The sequence below is a fragment of the Helianthus annuus genome, chromosome 4 (genome assembly GCF_002127325.2).
Source record: "Helianthus annuus cultivar XRQ/B chromosome 4, HanXRQr2.0-SUNRISE, whole genome shotgun sequence".
NCBI lineage: Eukaryota > Viridiplantae > Streptophyta > Magnoliopsida > Asterales > Asteraceae > Helianthus > Helianthus annuus.
In genome coordinates, this window is record NC_035436.2 from 51,594,349 (window position 1) to 51,616,879 (window position 22,531).

The window sequence follows — 22,531 nt, forward strand, 5'->3', positions numbered from 1 at the left end:
AAAGTCTGTAAGTTTTCACAAGGCCAACATCTCCAAACTCATCCAGAAATAAGTCTTTCCCAAGAAACCCATTAGGATTAAAAGTACTAAAGTGGATGTCTGATCAAAAGACCCACGTATTGACCTTGGTCAGATCCAATGGCGAAATAAAGTATATATCAAGGAAAGAAGCACTAGGCCTTGGTGTTGAAGATTTGTTGGATATCCTTGAACTTACATTGTGTAGGGATGAAGATGACTTGAGTTCCAAGGAATTTGAAGCAGAAGTTAAAAGACAAGCTAGGGAACTTCTGATGAGGAATAAAGGTCCAGAATAATGAAGGGTTTTGGCATTATCTGTTCCAGGGGGAGATTGTTAGGATTGAACCCTACCAGAGGAACAGATAATGAAAGCCAAAACCGGATCACAATAGTGGACTCAAAATAAGCAGTTGTTTACACTAGGCTTTCCCCTTGACAGTGGTAATCTAATAGCTGATGGATCTTAAGTACTGCTCACTAGAACAACTGATGAACCAAACACTGATGAAACTCAAACGACTGCTGAAGACAAACACTGTTTGCTCTATCTACTGTTGTTTCCTAAGTACTACTGAAGACACAAGCACTGCTCATTCAAGGACTGGTCACCTTTGAAGAAAGCACTGATGCTCAACATCAATGCTCTGGCTACAACAGCGGAACGTGAAGCAGTAGTTATCTCTTGTTTTGTATTGTACTTATAATCAGTTGTTAAACATCAGTAGTTTGTATAGAACAGTGTTTATAGTTTGTTAGGTTGTTAGATGTCACTATCATGGTGACGTCAGCTGAGATGCCTCAGTGGTTTGGTTTGCCTATAAATGGAGCAGTACCCTGTACTGTTACATTTGATTGACTGAGTGGATTCTTCTTCTCCAGTCCAATCCTTTCATCTTGTGCAACCAACCTTGGAGTATCAGGCTGAGGGGGAGCTTAGTTCTGTAAGCATGCTTGTAATCATTTGCTTTGTAATTGAATCATTCAACTTAATGAGAAGCATTTGTTTACTAAACTATTTTCTCTCTTGATTGTGTTTACAAAGTTTGTTTTTCATTTCCGCTGCACTTATTCTTATTTTATATTCATTGATTTGTCAAATATATACAAACAAGCACAATCATACAAACAAGCACACTTGGTCTGGGTTGTTTGGGCTCCAAATTATGCCCTTGTTATCCTTGAAGGATATCAAACCATTGTTGCAGTCGGCAATGAGGTTGAGGCTTCGACAGAGGCTAACATCGGCCCGGGTTATGCCAACACCCTTGGTAAAGCGGCGTGGGGTGCGTGTGGCGTAGGCCTTGTAGACCCGGTGTAACAACTCCTATAAAAAAGTCTTAATTATTATTTTAATTATCCAATAGGAAACCCTAATTAAGACACCCAAGTGATTCTGCACAAACCCTAAAATTTCTAGAACAATCAGAATCAGGATCAGGGCCCCTAAAACTCGGGGGGGGGGGGGGGTAAACCCTAGTGAACGATTATCTAAATAACTTGTTGTCGAATTCAAATTTGAAGAAACTGTCAACTCAGCAGGCCTAGTCCCACACGTGGCTACCCTATAGTGATCAGGTGTCCTTTACGGACCGTAAGGAAAAAAAGTCTTACGGTCCGTAAGCATGTCAAAATTGGTGTATAAATAGCAGACATTGGCAAGTGAAGTTTGGCACTTGAACGACGTAAATTCTCATTACACAGACTGAGATATCGCAGAAACACTTCTAAAAACACACACGGATCACTAATTGCTGCCGCAATCATGGTAATAACTCGATCGCTATTACGATTCAACGTCCGATCGATTGAAACTATCCAACGTATGATTAAGTGCTGCTCAAATTGAGTTTACACTTTGTCATTCGTCGTGATTTCGACTTGAATGTTTGAGTGCTTTCCGAACTCGGGCTATACTCTGTCATTCGTTGTGAATCCGCTGAATTATTAAGTATTGCACTTTGTTAATCGTTGTGAGGGTTTAATCTCGTGAATTGTCGTAACTGCTGTATTAGTTACTAACCCAGTTTGTGTGCATTGTTATTAAAATTAGGTTAAACAAGGCTAAATCAGTAGGCTTATACACTGCTCGTTAAATCTGCAATGTGAGTCATTCAATTTTTTTTTTCAACTGTTTTACAATACTCCAAATTATTTTCAAAAGTTATAATTACAGGGACTAAGTCGTGGATATCTTGAATCACTGGCTAGTGGGGTATTGTGCACATTACTAATTTTCTCCCAGTTAGGTTCATTGACCTACTAGGGATAATCATCACTATTTAGGTTCATTGACCTAATAGTGGTATGACCATCGTCACCATTGTGACACAGCGCCATATAAAAATAAGATATAAACCATTGTATTATGTTGTAATTTTATAACTAAGGGTCATTTTAAAACCTGAATGAACTCACTCAGTATTTCCCGTTGACAAAACCTTTTTCAAACATGTTTCAGGTGATCTGTCATGATCCAGGAAAAGTGCCATGAAGCACTACAAGCTTAAGAAAGTGGCTCAGGATAAAATAAAGAAACATGTTTTGTAAAATAAAAGATTTCTTCGTGAAATCAAATGATTGTAAATTACCGGGGTTTTATCCCTAAATTATGTAAACGGGCAGTTTTAAATATTGAAAGATCCTGTTTTAAAAGACTTCCGCTGTCGCCTAAATTAAATACCACGGGATTTCTGTCCCGCTTAGGACCTGATGTATGTAGCGAATGAGTGGGTCTCTGATTTTGGTGCTCTTGGTGGAGCTTGGGTTGTAAATCCCTTCCTCGATCTGTGCCCAAAAAGTATTGCGTGTGTTGTTGGGCATGTCTATGATGTTGTCGGTGAAGACTAATTCCCCAATTCCCTCCTCGATGTAGATTCCCCCATCCACACCAAACTGAGCTACAGAGATTCCAAACCACGTTCCCCCACAACGAAAAGTTACCGCTTAGTTGTCTAACATATCGTCGATGTCCTTTTTGAGGCTAAAACTACTTAAGAATTCGAGGTTTAATTCGTAAGTAGACTGCAATGGTGCTTCCGAAAAGACACCCAACGGTCCCGTCACCAAACTGTCATACCTTTCCCTCTGTCCCACATTTTCCAAAGTATCGTAACACACTTGCCGAGGCGGTTCCTCGGTATTAGCCTTTAGGATTTCCATGCGTTTCGCACAATTGGTGTGCTCAATGTTGAGCCTCAACCATTTATGTGGTGCCATTGTGTGCAGAGAACAAGTATTAAACAGTTAGGTGCGATAAATTGTGCAAAAATCTGAAAAAAAAGGAGGTTGGCACGGCCTCGTGTCCAAAGGACATGGCCCTGTGTTGCAGAATTTTTAGGGGGTACGACCCCGTGCCAGTAGAGGCACGGCCCCATGTTCGGTCACTGTTTTGGCCAAAAATTGACTTTTTCGAGTCGGTTTTGAAAAGTCCAAAATTTTTGGTCCCCCATGTCCTGTATACCTCTAAAATCAAACCCTAAGTATCAACTTTTACTTACCAACCCATTTCCCCTTCCGATTTTGAGTATTTCTGTCAAGAACAAGGGTTTTGCGAAAACTGGTTGAAAGTTTTGATTTTTCCATAATGGTTGGATGATTACTTGTTAAAACACTACTACTAACTACCAACAACAAGATCTAAATTTTTTTTTTGATCCGACATGGGTTTAGTTCAAGAACCCTAGATTTTTCCCTAAATCTTGATGTTATTAAACATGCAAAACTCGAATCTAACTAATCTAAGTGTTAGTAACGTACCATGCGAGTAAATCGTGGAAGAAGATCGTCAAAAAGTGTCGGGAGCCGCAGGGAACCGGAAGTTACAGAGAAACGGGTAGTGTGTGTTATGAGAAAGAAATTGTGAAAAGAAGGGTTTTAACCCGTCTGCAGATAGGCACAGCCTCGTGACTAAGAGACACGGCCCCGTGTCATTTATTATTATTATTTTTTTGTGTGTGTGTCGTTTCTTTGGCCACTTGGTTCTTTGTGCTCAACTTACCTGATTTGTGTACTTTTTTGGTTGTCGTTATCCAAAGCGTACCTACAAGATGGATTATTGAAATAAAACAAATATATACATAAGTTGTTACCATGTTCCCGTCAGTTATCTATTTTTTCCAAGGTCATCTCTGTTTCTTCGTCCTCGAGAAATCCTTCATAGAATTTAAGCCTTTGTCCATTGATTTTGAATGGTTCTCTGTTTGGAGGCTTAATATCTGTTGCACCATGGGGGTAAACTTTTCTGATGGTATAAGGTCCGAACCATCTAGACTTGAGTTTTCCAGGAAAAAGACGTAACCTTTAGTTAAAGAGTAATACTTTATCTCCTTCTCTAAATTCTTTAGGTTCGCTTATATATTTATCATGTATTTGTTTTGAGCGTTCCTTATAAATTTTAGAGTTGGAATATACGTGTATTCTTAATTCGTCTAACTCATTAACTAGTATAAGCGATCTTTTTCTGAGGTTTCTTGGTCCAAGTTTACGTTTTTTAATGCCCAATATGCTTTGTGTTCAATTTCTACTAGGAGATGACACTATTTTCCATAGACTAGCTTATATGGTGTTGTACCTATTGGTGTTTTGTATGTTGTTCGAAATGCCCATAAAGCGTCATCTAATTTATCTGACCATTCTTTTCGATTTTGACCCACAGTTTTTTCTAGGATTCTTTTTAGACCTCGATTAGTTACTTCAGCTTGACCATTGGTTTGAGGATGATAGGCGGTCGATAGATGATGATAAACCCCATATTGTGTTAAAGTTTTCTCCATTTTTAGATTGCAAAAATGGGTGCCTCTATCACTAATGAGGGCTTTTGGAGTTCCAAAACATGAGAATAGCCTTTTGAGGAATTTTACTACCATTCTCCCGTGATTGGTGGGGAGAGCTTCAGCTTCGGCCTATTTAGAAGCGTAGTCGACTGCCACTAAAATGTATTTGTTTCCTCTCGAAGGTGCAAATGGTCCCATAAAGTCCAAACCCTAAACATCAAAGATTTCACAAATAAGAATGTTGTTTTGTGGCATTTCGTTTTTCGTGATATGTTACCTACCCGTTGGCATGCATCACATGTTTTTATCAATACATAAGCATCTTTATGTATTGTTGGCCAGTAAAATCCTGCGTCGTATACCTTTCATGCGGTGCTGGCTATTCCGTGGTGTCCACCACATGGTCCTTCGTGACAATGGCGAAGAATTTATCTTGCTTCACGACCATGTTTGCATCGTCGAATGAGTTGATCGGCACATATTCTGAAAAATCTTCCAAAAAATAGCTTCTAACATCAGCGAGGAATTTGTTTGCTGATGAAAAGTCAACCCTTTGAAAATAGTACCACTTAGGGCTGTAAACGAACCAAACGAACACGAACTAGGTCATGTTCATGTTCGTTCGTTAAGGAAATTAACGTGTTCACGAACGCATACCGAACATAAGTTTATGTTCGTGTTCGTTCGTTAAGGAAATTCAGTTGTTCACGAACAGTTCGTGAACACTAGTTTCGAACACAAGCAAATAAAAACGAACGAAAACGGACATTTAACTTGAAAATAAAAAATAAAAACATTGATATCCGTAAACATTATATAAGTAGTTAAACACAAGCATCAAATGATAGGTCAAAACACAAGAAGTCTACTACACTACCAAACAATAAATTAAGTTTAACTAACATAGACATAACTATCCCAAAAAAATGGTTTAGAATGTCCAAATTTTAGCTAACTTAGAAAAAATAGGGTTTCAAGTTTTCAATAGATAAAAGGTTTTATTATTTATTATTTTTTTAATATAATCAAACAAACACGAACGAATATGAACGAATGTAACCGAACATATTACCGAACGTTCACGAACGCAGTCGAACGAACGAGGCATGTGTTCGTGTTCGTTCGTTAAGCTAACCAAATGGAATTTTTTGTTCGTGTCCGTTCGTTAAGCTAATCGAACGAACATAAACGAACTTCCTGCCAAACGGTTCACGAACTGTTCGCTAAACGTTCGGTTCGTTTACAGCCCTAGTACCACTAGCTAAGTAGTTAGCATAGTCGGTATACCAAGGTTCTTCTCGATATTCCATCATTTCTAAGGATTATTTGGGGAATTTCTCATTGATGAGATCTTCTCTAGTTCCTTCTAAAGCAGGGTCTTCAAGACGAGATAGGTGGTCAGCAGCTGTGTTTTCTGCTCCTCTTTTGTCTTTTATTTCTATGTCAAATTCTTGAAGAAGAAGAATCCATCTTATGAGACTTGGTTTTGCGTCTTGTTTTTTTAAAAGGTATCGAATAGTAGCGTGGTCGGTATAAACTATAGTTTTTTTAGAGCACGAGATAGGAACGAAATTTATCAAATGCAAATACTACAACTAGTAATTCTTTTTCAGTGGTTGTGTAATCTTCTTGAGCATCGTTAAGAGTTTTACTAGCGTAATAAATGGGGTGAAAATATTTTCCTTTTCTTTGTCCTAAGACTGCTCCAACTGCAAAATCGCTTGGATCACACATGATTTCAAATGGTAGCTTCCAGTCTGTCATGATCATGATTGGTGCTTTGACTATCATATCTTTAAGGGCAAGAAATGATGTCGTGCAATCCTCGTCAAAGATGAATGGGGCATCTTTTTAGGGTAGCTTGGTTAGAGGTCGAGAGATTTTAGAAAATTCTTTGATAAATTACCTATAAAATCCGGCATGTCCTAAGAAACTTCGAATGGTTCAAACTGATGATGGAGGTGGTAGTCGTGAAATAATATCGATTTTTGCGCGATTGACTTCTACTCCTGCATTTGAGATTTTGTGACCAAGTACTATTCCTTCCGTGAGCATGAAATGACATTTTTCCCAATTAAGGGCCAGGTTAGTCTCTTCACATCTAGCTAACATTCGCTCAAGGTTATCGAGGCATTGGTCTGAATCACCAAAAATAGAGAAATCATCCATGAAAACTTCCATGGTTTTTCCTGTCATGTCGTGAAAAATGGCTACCATGCATCATTGAATCGTTGCTGGTGCATTACATAGACCAAATGACATGCGTCGATATGCAAAGGTTCCGTAGGGACAAGTGAAAGTGGATTTTTCTTGGTCTTCTGGGGGCAATGGGAATTTGAAAGTGCCCTGAGAATCTATCGAGAAAACAATAAATTTATGACCGGACAATCGCTTTAACATTTGATCGATGAAGGGTAAAGGAAAATGGTCTTTTCGTGTGGCTTCATTGAGTTTTCTATAGTCGATACAAACTTTCCATCCGGTGACGGTTCTTGTTGGGATAAGCTCATTTTTTCGTTGGTTACAACCGTCATTCCACCTTTTTTCAGCGCAACTTGGACGAGACTTACCCATGGACTATCGGAGATAGGATAGATAAGACCGACGTCTAAGAGTTTTATTACTTCTTTTTTTACTACTTCTTAGACATTGGGATTAATGCGTCTTTGTGGTTGGATTACCGCTTTGTAGTCATCTTCCATTAAAATTTTATGTGTACACATGGAAGGACTTATTCCTTTTATATCCATTAATTTCCACGCAATTGCCATTTTATGTCTTTTAAATAGATTTAATAAATTTTCTTTTTCGTGAGAATTGAGATACGAAGAAATGATGACGAGAAGTTTACCTTTATTATCTAAGAAAGTGTACCCTAAGCCTTTTGGAAGCTCTTTGAGTCCTAAAGAAGGTGGATCTTTGATAGATGGCTTAGTTTTTGGTTCGTCATCGCGGTCAATGGGCGAAACACTTTGGTTGGTAGCTACTTCCTCTTCATCGAATTGATCATTTGGTTCTTCCGTATTAGGTGGCTCAACTTCATCTTCCAACAAGGGGTCGTCGTTGCCGATCAGATACTTCATTGCATTATTTAAGTTAAAAGTTCATTTGTCAGACCCAAATTTTGTGGGAAGATCTTGATTTTTGTTTTTAATCAAAGTTTGATGGTTTTTAGAAAAGGTTGTCCCAATATGAGCGGAGCATCATCTAAGATAACAAAGTCGATTGGTACAATCGTTTGATTTGTTTGAATGAGAACGTCCTCAACCACTCCCGTAGCATTTTTATTTTTCTCGATTAGCCAAAATGATTGGAATTTAATTGGAAGAAAATCACCAATACCTATTCTTTCAAAAATGTAACTTGGCATTCTATTAACACAAAGATCTTTATCAATTAAAATGTTACTAATATAGATGTTGTGAACAAAACATGTTACCGGCTTTATGTTTGATTCATTTAGATCATCTTGTATTAGTGAAGTTTGATCTTTAGTTAATTTAATACTTGCCATTTCATTAAGGTTAGGACTAGTGTTTAGCTCTTTTAAAAACTTAGAATGAGATGGAATTTGATTTTCAAAAGAAGGTTGTAAGATGTGTATTTCTTGGATGTCCTTTTATTCCTCTTCGAAATTTACCTTTGATAACTTACCTTCCGAATGGCTTGGTTCGGGTTTTTCATGTGTTAAGTCTTCTTCGAGTGGTTCTTCGTTCACTGGCTCTTGAGGTTTCACCTCCTCTACTATTACCTCTTTTGTACAAATGGCTTCTTCTCGTGCACGAGATTGTTTGATCATGAACTCTAAGTTCTTGAGACTTTGTATGAGGCTTTCGACATCGGGAACTATAGTGGGTGGTGTCTCGTATGTTTCAAACGCTGGAGTGTCCCAATCAAAGTTTGATTTCGGAAGCTCAAACCTTGGTTCCAGAGCCGGCTTGAAGGGTGTGCGGGATGGGCGACAGCTCAAGGCCCAACCCCATCGGGGGCCCATTTTTTCTGTTTTTCTATTAGTTTTACACTATAAAGTTGGAATATATACGTAATGAATCGGAAAAATACCATCTTGAAGCACTTGGTTTGATGGTTTGAAAGTCATTTTAATAGTAAGCAGACACGGGTTCTAATCCCGGCGTCCTCAGTTTTGTTTTTCTTTTTGTTTCTTATCTATTGCCTAATTTTGTCAAGTTACATTAAAGCATTTTCATATATTTAAATTTTTTTATATATATTCTTTTAAAAATTTATATTTAAGGGGCCCGTATTTTCTGTTCGCACAGGGCCTAAAGATTTTTTAACATTTTCGGAGACGACCCTGCTTGGTTCCTCATATGTTGTGTATAAGGTTGATAGTTGGAAGAGGTAACAATTTTGTACCGAGTGAGATTCACCACAAAAGGTAAAATATGGTTCCTCATAATCATCATAAACATAGTAATCATAATCTCCTAGGTAAAAATCCATTGTTTGGATAATACTAAGAATATTACAGCTTCCGAAAATTAAAAAAAAAATGTGAATACAGAAGCTTTACATAGCCTCGTGCCTCAGGCTGTGTTTAATTCGGTACTAGGCGTTTTTGACACGGCCCCGTGTCGAATAAAACACGGCCTGTGTGAGCTCTCTGCAGAAAGTTTTTCAGCTACTGTAGTCAAGACACGGCCCCGTGTTAGTGCAACATGACCCCATGTTAAGCTACTGTAACTGGGATTTTTGTAAGAATGAAAAGAAATTTGAACATAAAAACTAAAAACTGATTAGCTCGTTGATTTTAAGCTTTGTTAAAATCCTTGTGTACCCGACAACGACGCCAAAAACTTGACGGTGCGAGTGTGTATGGATTTTTGTTATCTTTTTAAGTACTTTTTACTTTTTTTTATCAAGCTTTATATTTATATAACACGATATAAACTATCACTCTCTACAACACGTTAGGGCAAGTGCACCCATCGTTGGTGTAGTGTAGTGATGGTAAGATACCAAGGTCGTCCAAGGACACAAGAGCTTCTAATACTTGTTTATCGCAAGTCTAATCGACCCAAATTTTGAGAAAAAGGTTTTTAAACATGTAAGACGAAGAAAGAAAATAAAATAGATGAAAGAAACAAACAACAAGAAAGAATCACTTGGTTCCGACTCATATTTTATGTATCCTTTGAAGATTTCCGCACTTTGGGTTTTTTTAAGAGATTATCTTAGTTCTAGTGGCATGTCCCTCTTTTGGAGGCAACGCTACCCTCAGCCATATTGGTCCGAGTCAGTAAGGATACAGTCCCGCAAGGCCGGATTATTGTAATATAATTAAGCAAGTTATTAATGCAAAATGTGGCATGTCCCTCTTTTGGAGGCAACGCTACCCTCGGCCATATTGGTCTGAGTCAGCAGGGATACAGTCCCGCAAGGCCGGTATAAAGTTTTAATAATAGTTTGTTTATAAGGGATTACAAGCCGTTCTTACTTCTCCCGATTTGATTATATCTGCCTCAATGGAAGTCCTAATAAGCTTGAATCAGGTCCTTGCAGGATCTATACACTGAACGAGGCAAGAACCTTACGCAAACCACCCTTCTAACCCCCTTCCAGGCAGTTAACGTGCTTTATATAGACCGTAAAGACACAAATGAGTGAATCAACAAAACATGAAGAATGATAGAATAAAAATTCACCTTCAATATAAAAAAACTAGTTAATTAAGTCATTAATAAATACCCAATTAAAAAGTGGCCAAAGGTTGGAAATCAAAAGTAATACACAAAAGATTTCGTCTTCACCAAGTGATGTAAAGATTAGCCAAGCATGGCCACAGTTTGACAAAACCTCTTACTATCAATCTTGGATCCCGAGACTACTCTAATTCTAACTAATAGGGGTGTGCACGGTTCGGTTTGGTTTTTGGGTAAAACCAAAACCGTAACCGAAAGTTCGGTTTTTAGTTTTTAAAAACCGTTCGGTTTTGGTTTTTTCGATTTCGGTTATTTCGGTTTTAGCAACGGTTTGGTTCGTTTTTTTCGGTTTTTGAAACAAATTATGTAAGATTTAAAACTTAAAAGTATAATTCATAGTTTAAGAATCTTTCTTAAATGTTTACATTTAAGTTAACATATCTAGTCTTTTAAATTAATATTATTCACATAAACCTAACTTTCTAATCTATTTTAATGTTTCTCCAAAGTTTTTGTTAAGACGTTTTTTTATAATACTTTGAAAACCATTTAATTTTTATATTAAACTTTGTTAGTTCTTGTAAACAACGGATAATTTTAGTGACAAATAAACATGGTAATGTTCTTATTATAAATATTTAACAAACAAGAAAAAAATTAATAATTCTTAGTAGCATGGTTAAACACTTAAACAACTTAAACATAAAAATATATAGATTTGGTATACTATTAAAACTTATCGGTTCGGTTCGATTATTTTCGGTTATTGAAAATGATTATCCGAAAACCGAACCGTCGGTTTTTGTTTCGGTTCGTTTTTTTCGGTCCGGATTTTTTGGTTATTTCGGTTACGGTTCGGTTATTTCGGTTTTCTGCTCACCCCTACTAACTAATATGGTGGAAGATGATGGTAATGTGGTGGTGGAAGTGAGAGCAATGGTTTGCCAATGGATGATTTGCAAGTGAGCCAAGCACCTCTATTTATAGTTGGAAACACGAGACCACGACCCAGTGACTGGTGGGCACGACCCCGTGTCCTTAACCTTCTCTGTCTTCATTTAATGCTCTTGTCAGCTCTTCTGCACACACGACCCCTTGTATCAACGGCACGGCCCCGTAGCCCTTGTACTTGTTGTACGAACCCAGATATGCAAATCTGGGAGTTGACCACGGCCCGTGCTTAGGTGACACAGATGTCACACCCCAACCGATGGCAGAAACATCGGGGCGTGGCACTAAGCTAATCAGATTGCTCAAGAGAATCCACAACACTAATTGTTTTCTTGATTCCCAGCTACTATCAACCTGCAACATGTATTAAAATACGATCAACAAAAATGTTGGCGAGCATACAAGTTTGAATATGTAGCATAATAGTTAAAAACTCATATCCAACACGAAAGCATATAACAAGTTTCACCATGCTAGCTAACGTAGTCCAACTGATAGCCCAAGTTTCCAATGCATTTAAGTGCCTTTCCCAAAGAATAACGGGAGGTTAATATGTCTCATCCTAACAATACCCCAAGACTCAAGGGGGGCTGACGTTACTCCTATAGCGCTATAATTGTTAAGGGAGAACTACACACAAGGATTAAACGTTCACATAGCATAAAAGTCTCAAGTATCATAAGTTTCGTGTTTCATATTTAAATGGATAGAGTATGTTTCAACTAAGTTTCAAGTGTCAAGTGTCAAGTGTCTTGATATAGAATACATGTTGCATCCCAAAAGTGTTTAAGACAAAAAGGGATCGAGTATACTCACAGTGGGTACTTAAACCAAACACAGCTAAGGTTGGATCGAAGGGAGCGCTGGATCAGCCTGCGTGCGAGGGAACAGAGCAAAAGTCCTCTAAGAGTTGACCCGGTCGGGAACAGAGTGTCGAATAGTGTGAAAATCGAGTAAAAGTATCTGACAGAATACCTGAGCGGATGGTCATCTGGACGGATGGTCATCCGGATGGATGACCATTCGAACAGATGGGCTCCATCCGATCGGATGGTCATCCAGACGGATGACCATTCGAACGGGTGGCCATTCGAACAGTGGGTGTTTGTGAACTGTTAAAGTTTTCAATGTTGTGTTCATAGTGTCCTGTAAAACAAACAACAAGTGTCATCATAATCAGATCATCTGGACGAATGGTCATCCAATCGGATGGCCATTCAGACAGATGGTTAGTGTGTGAAGTTTTGTAAAATTTTCTAAGTTTCGGGTTAACGGAGACGGCGCACCGACGTGTCAAACAACGGAAACGCACCAAACCCAGCTTGTTTAGTCGGCTGGGAACCACCCCCTCTCGAACCGACGAGCTGTTTCTGATAATGTTTCATGTTTGGACCCATCAATTGGCCCACTTTCCGGTGGAATTCAGTCTTCAAGCCGGCTTTCGACTAAGAATCGAGTCAAAAGTCTGTTTGAGTCTGATTTCACCCATGTTATATATAAAAGTTGAAGAAAAGTCCAAAAATTAGTAGGAAAACGTGAAGTTTATCAGATCTGGGCCGGAAACAAGTGGAATTCTGTCAGATTTGATGTAAAAGTGTGAGATTCCGTGAGATTTTGCATAAAAGTTGTGAAAATCCTTTAGATCTTAGGCCAATCTTTGTTAAAGGGTGCTCCACAACAGTTTACATGAACAACTGAGTGGAAACCGCCTTCAAGAGGCCCGAATCAGTTGGTTTTCGTGAAAAAGTAGAAGTGTTCGTGTGATTTTGATGAAGAATGTGGTGTAGAAGTGATAAATGATGAAAGTTGTACAAAAATCGGGGTAGAATACTTACGAGTTTGCCTTGAATCTAGATAAAAGTCAATAAAAGTGCCTGAGAGTGTGTTTGGTCGGATGGCAGAGAGTAAAGGTGAGAATGAAGGGTCAAGGGGTTTATTTATAGGTGATGTTGACAGCTAAGTCGGTGTAGAGTGCAAGGGATCAGATGGCTTTCCGGTCGGATGGCCCTCCAGTCGGATGGCCATCCGAGAGGATGGTCATCCGATCGGATGTCCATTCGGACAGCCCATACCCGTTTGCTAGTTTTCCGACTTTGGTTCGTTTTGCGAGCTTGATCAAGTGTTGCGTTGCGTATTATTGTGAGTAACCATTACATGGTATTATTTTATAGTTAATACAAAAGTTTCCATGTTTCAAGTCTGCGTTTAAGCTAGTTTCTCGTTCAATAAGTATCAAGTGTCAAGTTTTTAGTATCACAAGAGTCAAGATTCATACTGTTCATGTATAAAGCATCAAAAAAGCATTGCATAGAATAAAAGTTTCACATTGTTTAACACGATTAAGACTCAAATAGTTTCCTTTCTCATTATGATTGTTTGTCTCGAGAGTAAAAGTATCACATGATAGGAAATACGACGAGACCCGCCGAGATGATTAATGTATCGGAACACAGGGCGTTACAACAGCCCCGTGTCCCTTGTCGTTTTCTGTTTGTCTTTATCTCTAAGGAATCTTGACTAGGGCACAGCCCATGCCTGGTAGGCACGACCCCATGTTGGCTTCTGGATTGTTGCTTTTATTCTTGGGGTGAAGCTTTGGAGGGTTGGTATAGTGTGTCAACTTCCTTTCTTCGTATTTATGCTGGTTTTTGTCGTTAATTTGTTCCTTTTTTTTTCATTTGAGCTTATTTTATCCTGAAAACCAAAAGTAAACAAAGAAACACATTTTTTCCAACATTAGTACTAAAAATTGTTGTTTTTATACCGTATTTGATACAATTTATATGTTATATTTTGTGCATATCAATGTATATATATTGTGTGTGTCTATATATTATATATATAATTAAAAGAAATATGTAAAAAGGGTTGGATGAAAACGGCAACAAAAAAACCAAATAGATTGACAAAATATCCATGAGGTAGCTGACTTTATTGAACAAAGTTAGGGGTTGCATGAAAATGATAAAAAAAACCACCATACACGTATGGGGAAAAAACACTGTTTAGATTAAACTGTCCTTTCTGGCCAAATCACATGAACTAAAATGGATGGATTAAGGACAAACTTTTCTTCTTAACCCTAGAGGTTGAGGTAAGTTTTTAAAATACATGCTTCATATATTATTAAAACTAATTTAAATATCGGAGAAAGAAAAGGCTTGAATAATCTAGATAATCTGATAACTTATTTTTCCTTTAATGTGGAATAATAATATTTAGAGTCTGTTTGGTATGCGGTAATGGATTACATGAGTGAATGAAGTGAACAAGGTAACTGAATGGATCATTATTATTCCATTCTATATTGTTTGGTTAACATGTGCTACTGGAATTAATCATTAATTTGTGTTGTTTGGTAGGAAAAAAGGACAAGGAATATAATTGGTGGTAGGCAAGAAAAAACAAGGAATAAAATCGCTGGTGGCAGCCACGACGATGGGGGTGGCGGTGGTGGGTCAGTGATGGTGGTGGCTGATATTGGCGGTGGTGGCGGCCACGGTGGGTGGAGATAGCAAATGGCGATGGGTGACAACGTATTGTGGCAGTCGTTGGTAGGGGCGACGACGATGACACGAGTTGCGGTTAGTGGTGGTGGTGGTGGTGGCGAATGAACAGGTGAGACAACGGGGGGTTATGGTGTTGATGGGTGGGGGAGGTGGTGATGGTCGGAAGGTGGTGGTGGTGATAAAAGGGTAAAAGAGGGAAGAGAATGAAAAAAAATATGAGTGGATGGAATGAATTTGGAGTGTTTAGAGGGAATTTGATTTCTTATGTAATGTAATAAGTTATTCAATTTCATAGACTAACCAAACACCTCTTTTTTATTTCCTCGTAATAGTTTATTCCGTTATTTATTTGTACATAGCAAACACTAGCTTTAGCTTTAGGTCAACTAATTACATAATTATTATCTATTAGATAATAAACATGAGAATACTTTATGTGTTTGTCTTAATTACCTCAACACGATCATGTGAAACCTATTTTTTAATTTTCTTTTGCTTTTATCAAAACACCAATTCGAATTTAAAGTTGTAAATCTTAGTCTCCAAAAAGTGCTTCATGTTCCCACTTTCATATATTTTAATAGGATGGAAACTAAAAAACTATATCTTTCACTTTGACTTTGACTTGAATCTTGGGTCTATAAATGGTTGATATTCTCCATCCAAATCTATTTTCTCAATCTCCTGTTTGTCAAAACTTAAAAGGCATACATGCAAAGAAAGGTACAAAGAACAAAATGGCTTCCACAAGGCTTAATATCTTTGGCTATGCAATCATCTTCATGTCACTTCACTTTGTTGCATATTCTCTTCAAGGTATTTCCAAAACAATCTTTTCTTTTGTTCCCCCTAATTATCAATTAGCTTTTACATGTTTATATTTATATAATGTGAATGTGAAAATCTAAATATGTTTCGGTTTATGCATCTATAGATTTAGAGAAGACGGTGATATCATCCAAAAATAAGATTGAAGAAGAAGAAGGGGCCATGTTTTCTCAACCAGAAAAGGTGAATCTTACGATTAGGGATGTCTTGTTGAAGTCGCGATAGTTTATTGCATATTATCTTTAAAAAGAGGGCTTTATGTTTCATTACGTTTTTTTCTTAAAAACGAAGGGTTTCTTTTCTTTTTTTTTAAATGAGTTTGACTTTTTAGTTGTAGTTAGTAGAGAAAAGAACGTATGATTATTAGCTTATTTCTTATGAAAGTATATTAATTTTTTTTTCTCATTCTTCAAACAAACTAACATTAGGGCATTTGTTAGGCAACTTTGAATGTAGCTCCCTTCAGTTCTGAAGTGGGGGTAAAGGGCAGAGTAATTGGTGGGAGAAAGGTGGCTAAAATGGTGAACAAAGAACACATAAACAACGAAGAAGCCGCTTCAAAGAAAGCTTCTTCTTCTTCAAGTGAAACCCCTAGTAAATGTGATCATAAACCACACAAGAGAAGCAAGAAGATAGATCATAATGTTCATCAAGTCGAAGGCAAAATGAGTTCAACATTCATGGTTATCAATGCTGATTACCATGTCCCAAGATCTCACCCGCCCAAAAATAACTGACACTACTAGAAACTGGGTATTTGTGGCTGCATTCTGGTCGCAAATCGGTTGCAAATGCCCATTTGTTTAGTAGTTTTTTCTTCACATACATAGGATCAATGACTACTAAAAGGGAAGCAATTTTGTAGCACTAGTCCTCCCTTTCATTAATATAACTGTATGTTACCATACATATATACAACTAGCTAGGATTAAATTAAAGAGAATATTTTTGTTTATATATCTATTTGTTTAATCAGTGTATTATTGAAATTTTGGGATATATAATTTGTCTCGTAATATAGTTTGACATTTTGGAGGATGAATCAAATGATCTTGACTGTGTTACAACTTTTCAAAAATGATTTATTTGAAATGTTTTCCTAACCGAACAAGACGTCTTACTGGTTCACTAGTGTGATCCGTGAGCCGGAAATCAAGAACGGGTGCCGTGAAAATTAGCATAAAATAATAATAATAATAATAATAATAATAATAATAATAATAATAATAATAATAATAATAATAATATTCTAGTCCCTATACTGGAATAAAAGAGTGAGTATAAATATAAAAAGTGTTTTATCAAGCACAGGTTGAGAAAGTATATAATTTGTAATCTTATATAAAGGTCGTCCCCACCCCCCCCCCCCCCCACCCCCCAGAAAATGGACTCTGAACGGTCACCCACTTTGCCCTTAGCAAGGGCCGGTCATGCCGATAGTTCAAGTCAATAATGAAAAGTATTAAAAGGAAAACCGAATGAAGGAGAGATCTTAGAGCTAGTAGTGTATTAACATGACTGGTACGATCAATAATGTTGTTATGAAACATTTTTTATGCTTTCATAGTTTTAATTATATAATTCAGAGTAAACTGCCAAAATGGTACCAGGTTTACTCACTTTTGCCACTTTAGTCCACAACTCAAACCTTTTGAATCTGAGTCCTTGGGGTTTCATTTTTGTTGCCATTTTCATCCAAAATCAAAATTTGGTCAGATTTTCCAGTTAACATCCAGTTTTTTGTCTTTTTCCTCTCTTTTAATGAATGGCAAAATGGTCTTTTTAACGTTTTATTATAACAAATTAAAGAAATCTGACAATTTTGCCACTCATTAAAAGGGAGGAAAAAGACCAAAAAAAAAATAAAAAAAAATTGGATGTTAACTGAAAAATCTAACAAGATTTTGCTTTTGGATGAAAATGACAACAAAATTAAAACCACAGGGACCCAGATTCAAAATGTTTGAGTTTTGAACTAAAGTGGTAAAAAACCTCAGGGACCATTTTGGCAGTTTACTCTTTTATTTATTTTTGAAATTTAGAAATTACATAAAAAAGATTTTAAAGCTATATAAAATTATTAATAACATACTTATTTGCATAATTGTGTAAGTCAAAAAGAGTCAATTTCAATACCATCTTATTACAACCTTTCGTAGTTTTGACAGATTTCTTTTACAAGTAATTCTATATCATGCATAAGATTTATATAGTGAAATCCTTTCTTTAAGGGAATACATACAAAAGTGGAATCCTTTTTTAAGGGAATAATACATACAAAAGGAAAAAAACTTGAATTGCTTATTTTCATTACGTAACGTTTGTAATCATTTCTAAGATATATATTCAATATGATTTGAAGTATACGTCATGTTGTGATTTATGAGACTGAAGTGGAGTGACGGAAATGTCACAACATGACAACACCATAGCAACTACTATTACACTTATATTTGGTGTGAGAATTTGTGTACTCTGTTCGAGCTCGAAAAAATGTGTCCTTAGACATTAATGAAATTGGGTATTAGGCTCACTAAAGGTCTAAACCTAATGCCAAAGGGTTTTATAACTAATCTAAACCATAAAATATTAAAAAAAAATATTTTACATATACATATCGGGTTTTTTTCATAAAAAAACGTGCCACTTAAAATATCGGGCCCTGGCCGGTGGTTCTCCCCGCCCACCCCCAGGGCCGGCCATGGGTGTGACCAATAATTTTATATAATTGAAATTTACATGACACCTCAATAAGTATTGGTTAATCTCTAATACCTTGTCTCAACTCTCAAGATTAAGAGGTATGTAGGGCAGGATCGGCCCTGGAGAAGGGGTAGGGTGGGCGATCGCCCAGGCCCACTCCACCCCCGAAACTAAAAAAATATACATTATAGGGGTCCGTTTTTTCTACTCGTCCTGGGCCTTCGAATTGTAGGGGATTCTCAGGGACGGCCCTTATTACAAGGTAACCCACCAACGGTTTTCCTACCAAAGCTGAATGGTACCATAATTAACTACCGTTCCAAACCAGATTAACCAACTCTATTTCCTACCAATTGCCACTTTTGTTTATGTTTATAACAGACATCCTGTCTTCTTTGTTACACCAGTTTATGCATCTTGATACATACGTTTACCACGGTGTGTCAAAATTACCGTGTATCAAAACTTTACATTTTAATTCTGACTTTTATACACATTTACAATGCACTTTGGTGCCATCTAAATTGGCACACATTTGTAATGCCTTTCAAAGAACAACATTGCAACAGCTATGTTTTATTTCGATATTAATAAAACCCAACTCCTTCCAATTCATGAAACATGTTTTTTTAGCATTTTATTATATGCACTACGTATCAAAAAATAATACTATGAACTAATACTATGTTCCTTAAAGCTACTACTTACTTAGTACTTACAACCTTTTTAGGCAAAGTTGTCCTCAAAACTGGCAAGAACTCCCAATCCTAGGATTGTTTCTCATGTTTATACCCGAGATCTTCCTTGCAGCCATTGCGGGAACCACAAGCTCCTTAAATTTCGCCAAAAACAACCGCCATTCGTCCTCGTTCATATCCGTCACCTTCACAAAGCTCGTCGGTGCACCCACCGATTCTTTCGCACTCGACCGCACCCCATTAGCACACGCTTTCACCCGCCCTTTTCCCCTTCCTTTCTTACCCAAACCCACTTGGTTATACGACAAAGCGCGGGTCTGGTTAACCATAGCCGATTTCGCAAACTTCGAATCCTTTTCGTCAATTTGTTCTTCAGTATCAGAGAGACCCATTACTTGTTTCATCGCTTCTAAGCAAATTACTTCAAGCTCACTTGGTTCTTGATCGCTGAATCTGAATTGTCGGCTCATCATCCCTCCTATTTCTGCTAGACAGAGCCCGAACGTCGCAGCTTCTTTTAAAAAACTGGTGCAAAGTGTTAACACGCGTATGCATGCTTCCCGGATCATGGGTAGTTCTTTTCTTAGCATTTTAGCGTCAAAATTCGCGTCTAGAGATTTTATGTATTCAAGCTCGGTTTCCGAAAACGGGATCGATGCTTGAGGCCAATGTATCCACTCAAAGTAGGGATCCTCCAAGCATTCCGGAAGACAAAGGCCGTGATCGATAGGAACGAGTTCAACTCGACCGAATTCACCGTCACTCACCTTTCTAACCAGTATGTTTCCCGCATGTCGGTCCGTGTTAAAGATTCTAACGTCTAATATCCCGATTCTGTGCACATCCGCAACGGGAAATCTTGAGCTTCCGTGATCACTAGCATCGAAATCATGAGGAATGAATTGTTGTAACGACGCAATCTTACTAACCCCTTTGTTGTTTTGAATCGCGTTCCCAATTACACAGTCGTTTAGATTGAAGATCGAGTGGGTGATCTTTACTAGAGATGTTAACGGCACACGTGCGAAATGATCGTGGTCTAGAAGATAGGCTGCAACTTCTCTAAAACCGGTTTCGCCTACCTTAACAGATTGTTTCAGTCCCGGTTGCCCGAGAACCTTTCCTACGAACCCTTTCGGGTTATTCGGAGCAAACGGTTCCTCGTCAGTGGGCTTAACAATGGCTACACTCTCACCGTTCAGGTTCTTAAAATAATAAGCGCCACCTAACCCGCCATTCACAGGAACCGGTTCGATATTGCTTCTCAACGCGATAACAATCTCGTCCACAAGCTCCTTTGTTTCGGTGAAATCACCCGAATGCCCGATGATCTCGACAACGTTACTTTGATCCTTTTGTTGGAGAGCGTTCGCTGTTGGTGACAAACAAGGGGTCGACGAGCTTCTATGCATTAAGTTCTTGGTTAACAGAAGCGGAGAATCAGTTCGAATCGCGCTAAGATCGTTGTTCAAAAGGATGTCACCGAATGTCAGTGAGGTTTCGGCAGTTGGAACGTTTAAGGTTAGCTGCATTCTTCGTTTAACCGTGTGGGCATCGTCTTTTCTCTCCAGTTCCATTCCTAAGACACAACCGTTTTCGGTTTGGACAAACACGCGCCGTTTGTTGAGAAGTGACACAGACATCTTGTTTGATATCGGGCTTTCCATTTTTTTAAACAGTCGAAGACCGACGGATAAACAAGATTCTGCTTGTTAACCACTGTGGTCACATTGGGTAACAATCAGCCCAACTGGAGTTGCAGCAGTTTCACTACATCAGAAAAGTTTTCTGATGAATGCCATCACTCTGACTAGTGAAACCTGCAAGTTCACCAAAAATATTCAAAATCTTCAGTGCAAGTATTTAACCAGTTCAAAATCCTTAATCAAATTTAACAACATTATGGAAACATTTCACAGTCAGAATCAATTACAACAAGAATTCAAAAAAAAAACAATGTTTTAAGAACCGGACACATAGCTGGTCCGGTTATGTGTATTTGAACCGCTTTATTTAAACCGGCTGGCTACCGGTCAAACCGGAAACCGGACCACCTGGCTGACCAGATTCCAATTATTTTATATATATAATACACTAGTGCTTACTCTAGAACCCCTATATATATATATATATTTGAAAATATTATTGATTTATTTACTACTATTGCAACAAAAATAAAATAAAATAAAATAAAACAAAATATCGTCGTATTTTACTTTAAATTCGATAATAATATATAGAGTTAATTACATAGTTAGTCCCTGTGGTTTGCACAAAATAACATACTTAGGTACTAATAGAATGTGATTTTAAACCTACAAATAACGTTAATACCTCCAAACGTTACAAAATGAAAAGTTAATACCCTATAATGTGATTTTAAACTATTAGTACCTAAGTATGTTACTTTGTGCAAACCACAGGGACTAACTATGTAATTAACTCTAATATATATATATATATATATATATATATATTAAAGTTTTAAATTATTTATAACGTCATCCGGTTTTTAAATCTGATCAAACCTATCCAACCGAACCAGAACGGCTCCGTTCGGTTATTTTAAATTTGTTATAAATCTATACGTTAAAATTTTAAATTATTTATAACGTCATCCGGTTTTTTGAATCTCCTGCGCAAACCTATCCAACCGAACTAGAACGGCTCAGTTCGGTTATTTTAAATTCGTTATAAATCTATATGTTAAAGTTTTAAACTATTAACAACATCATCTAGTTTTAACATCATGAAAACATAATTATTTTTATATCTATAAATATTTCAGAGAGACGATTACAAACTAATCGCATGAAAACATTGATCTAAATAACAAATCAACGATGATCCATAACAATATTCATCAAATAACATTTCATTATCATAAACCTAAATCAAGATATTCATACAAAAACAAATAATCAAATTATCCGTACGAATTCGAAAACTTCTCAATCACACCTCCACAACATTCAAATTCCTTCAATTATCAACCGTCCGATCACCGTACAATCACAATTCTTCATAATCACGTATCAAAAACACAAAATTCAACGAGAAAACTAAAAAATTAAAGAAATTAAACGGAGAAAAAGAACTGACCGGTGAGAAAAAACGATGTTGATTCGTGAGAGAGTGAATCGAGGAGAATGAAAATGATGAACAGAAAAGAAGATTCAACGGTTTGATTGAAAACCGTTTTTGTAATTCTTCTTTTCTTTCTTCTTCTTGTTCTTGTTGGTTCCCCTGTTTCTCGAATCTCCCTAATTGTGTGTACGGATGTCTTTACTTTAATATAGACAGTTAAACAGGGAAATGAAATGAGTAATTGTTTGTCATTTCTAGTCCCTATACTATTACTTAATTGTCATTTTCGTTTTTAGTTT

At 37.3% G+C, this 22,531-nt stretch overlaps 2 protein-coding genes across 2 annotated transcripts; one reads left to right on the forward strand and one right to left on the reverse strand.

The window, feature by feature from the left end:
- Window positions 1-15,655: 15,655 nt before the first annotated feature.
- Window positions 15,656-16,677, forward strand: LOC110934739. The gene is made up of 3 exons (XM_022177566.2): window positions 15,656-15,732; window positions 15,851-15,927; window positions 16,185-16,677. The coding sequence occupies exons 1-3, from the start codon at window positions 15,699-15,701 to the stop codon at window positions 16,479-16,481; spliced, it is 408 nt and encodes a 135-aa protein (XP_022033258.2). The 5' UTR covers window positions 15,656-15,698; the 3' UTR covers window positions 16,482-16,677.
- Window positions 16,678-19,002: 2,325 nt separating this feature from the next.
- Window positions 19,003-22,425, reverse strand: LOC110936655 (phosphatidylinositol 4-kinase gamma 6). The gene is made up of 2 exons (XM_022179070.2): window positions 22,248-22,425; window positions 19,003-20,965 (listed from the first exon to the last, which is right to left on the reverse strand). Exon 2 carries the CDS (start codon window positions 20,810-20,812, stop codon window positions 19,190-19,192), a length of 1,623 nt encoding a protein of 540 aa, XP_022034762.1. The 5' UTR covers window positions 20,813-20,965; window positions 22,248-22,425; the 3' UTR covers window positions 19,003-19,189.
- Between the last annotated feature and the right edge of the window lie 106 nt (window positions 22,426-22,531).

What these genes read in the sequence shown, in the direction of transcription:
- LOC110934739 (XM_022177566.2), top strand. Translation starts at nt 15,699, where the DNA reads ATGTCACTTCACTTTGTTGCATATTCTCTTCAAG. An exon ending in TGTTGCATATTCTCTTCAAG is followed by an intron (nt 15,733 to 15,850) that starts GTATTTCCAAAA and finishes ATGCATCTATAG; the next exon opens with ATTTAGAGAAGACGGTGATA. An exon ending in TGTTTTCTCAACCAGAAAAG is followed by an intron (nt 15,928 to 16,184) that starts GTGAATCTTACG and finishes GGCATTTGTTAG; the next exon opens with GCAACTTTGAATGTAGCTCC.
- LOC110936655 (XM_022179070.2), bottom strand. Translation starts at nt 20,812, where the DNA reads ATGGAAAGCCCGATATCAAACAAGATGTCTGTGTCACTTCTCAACAAA.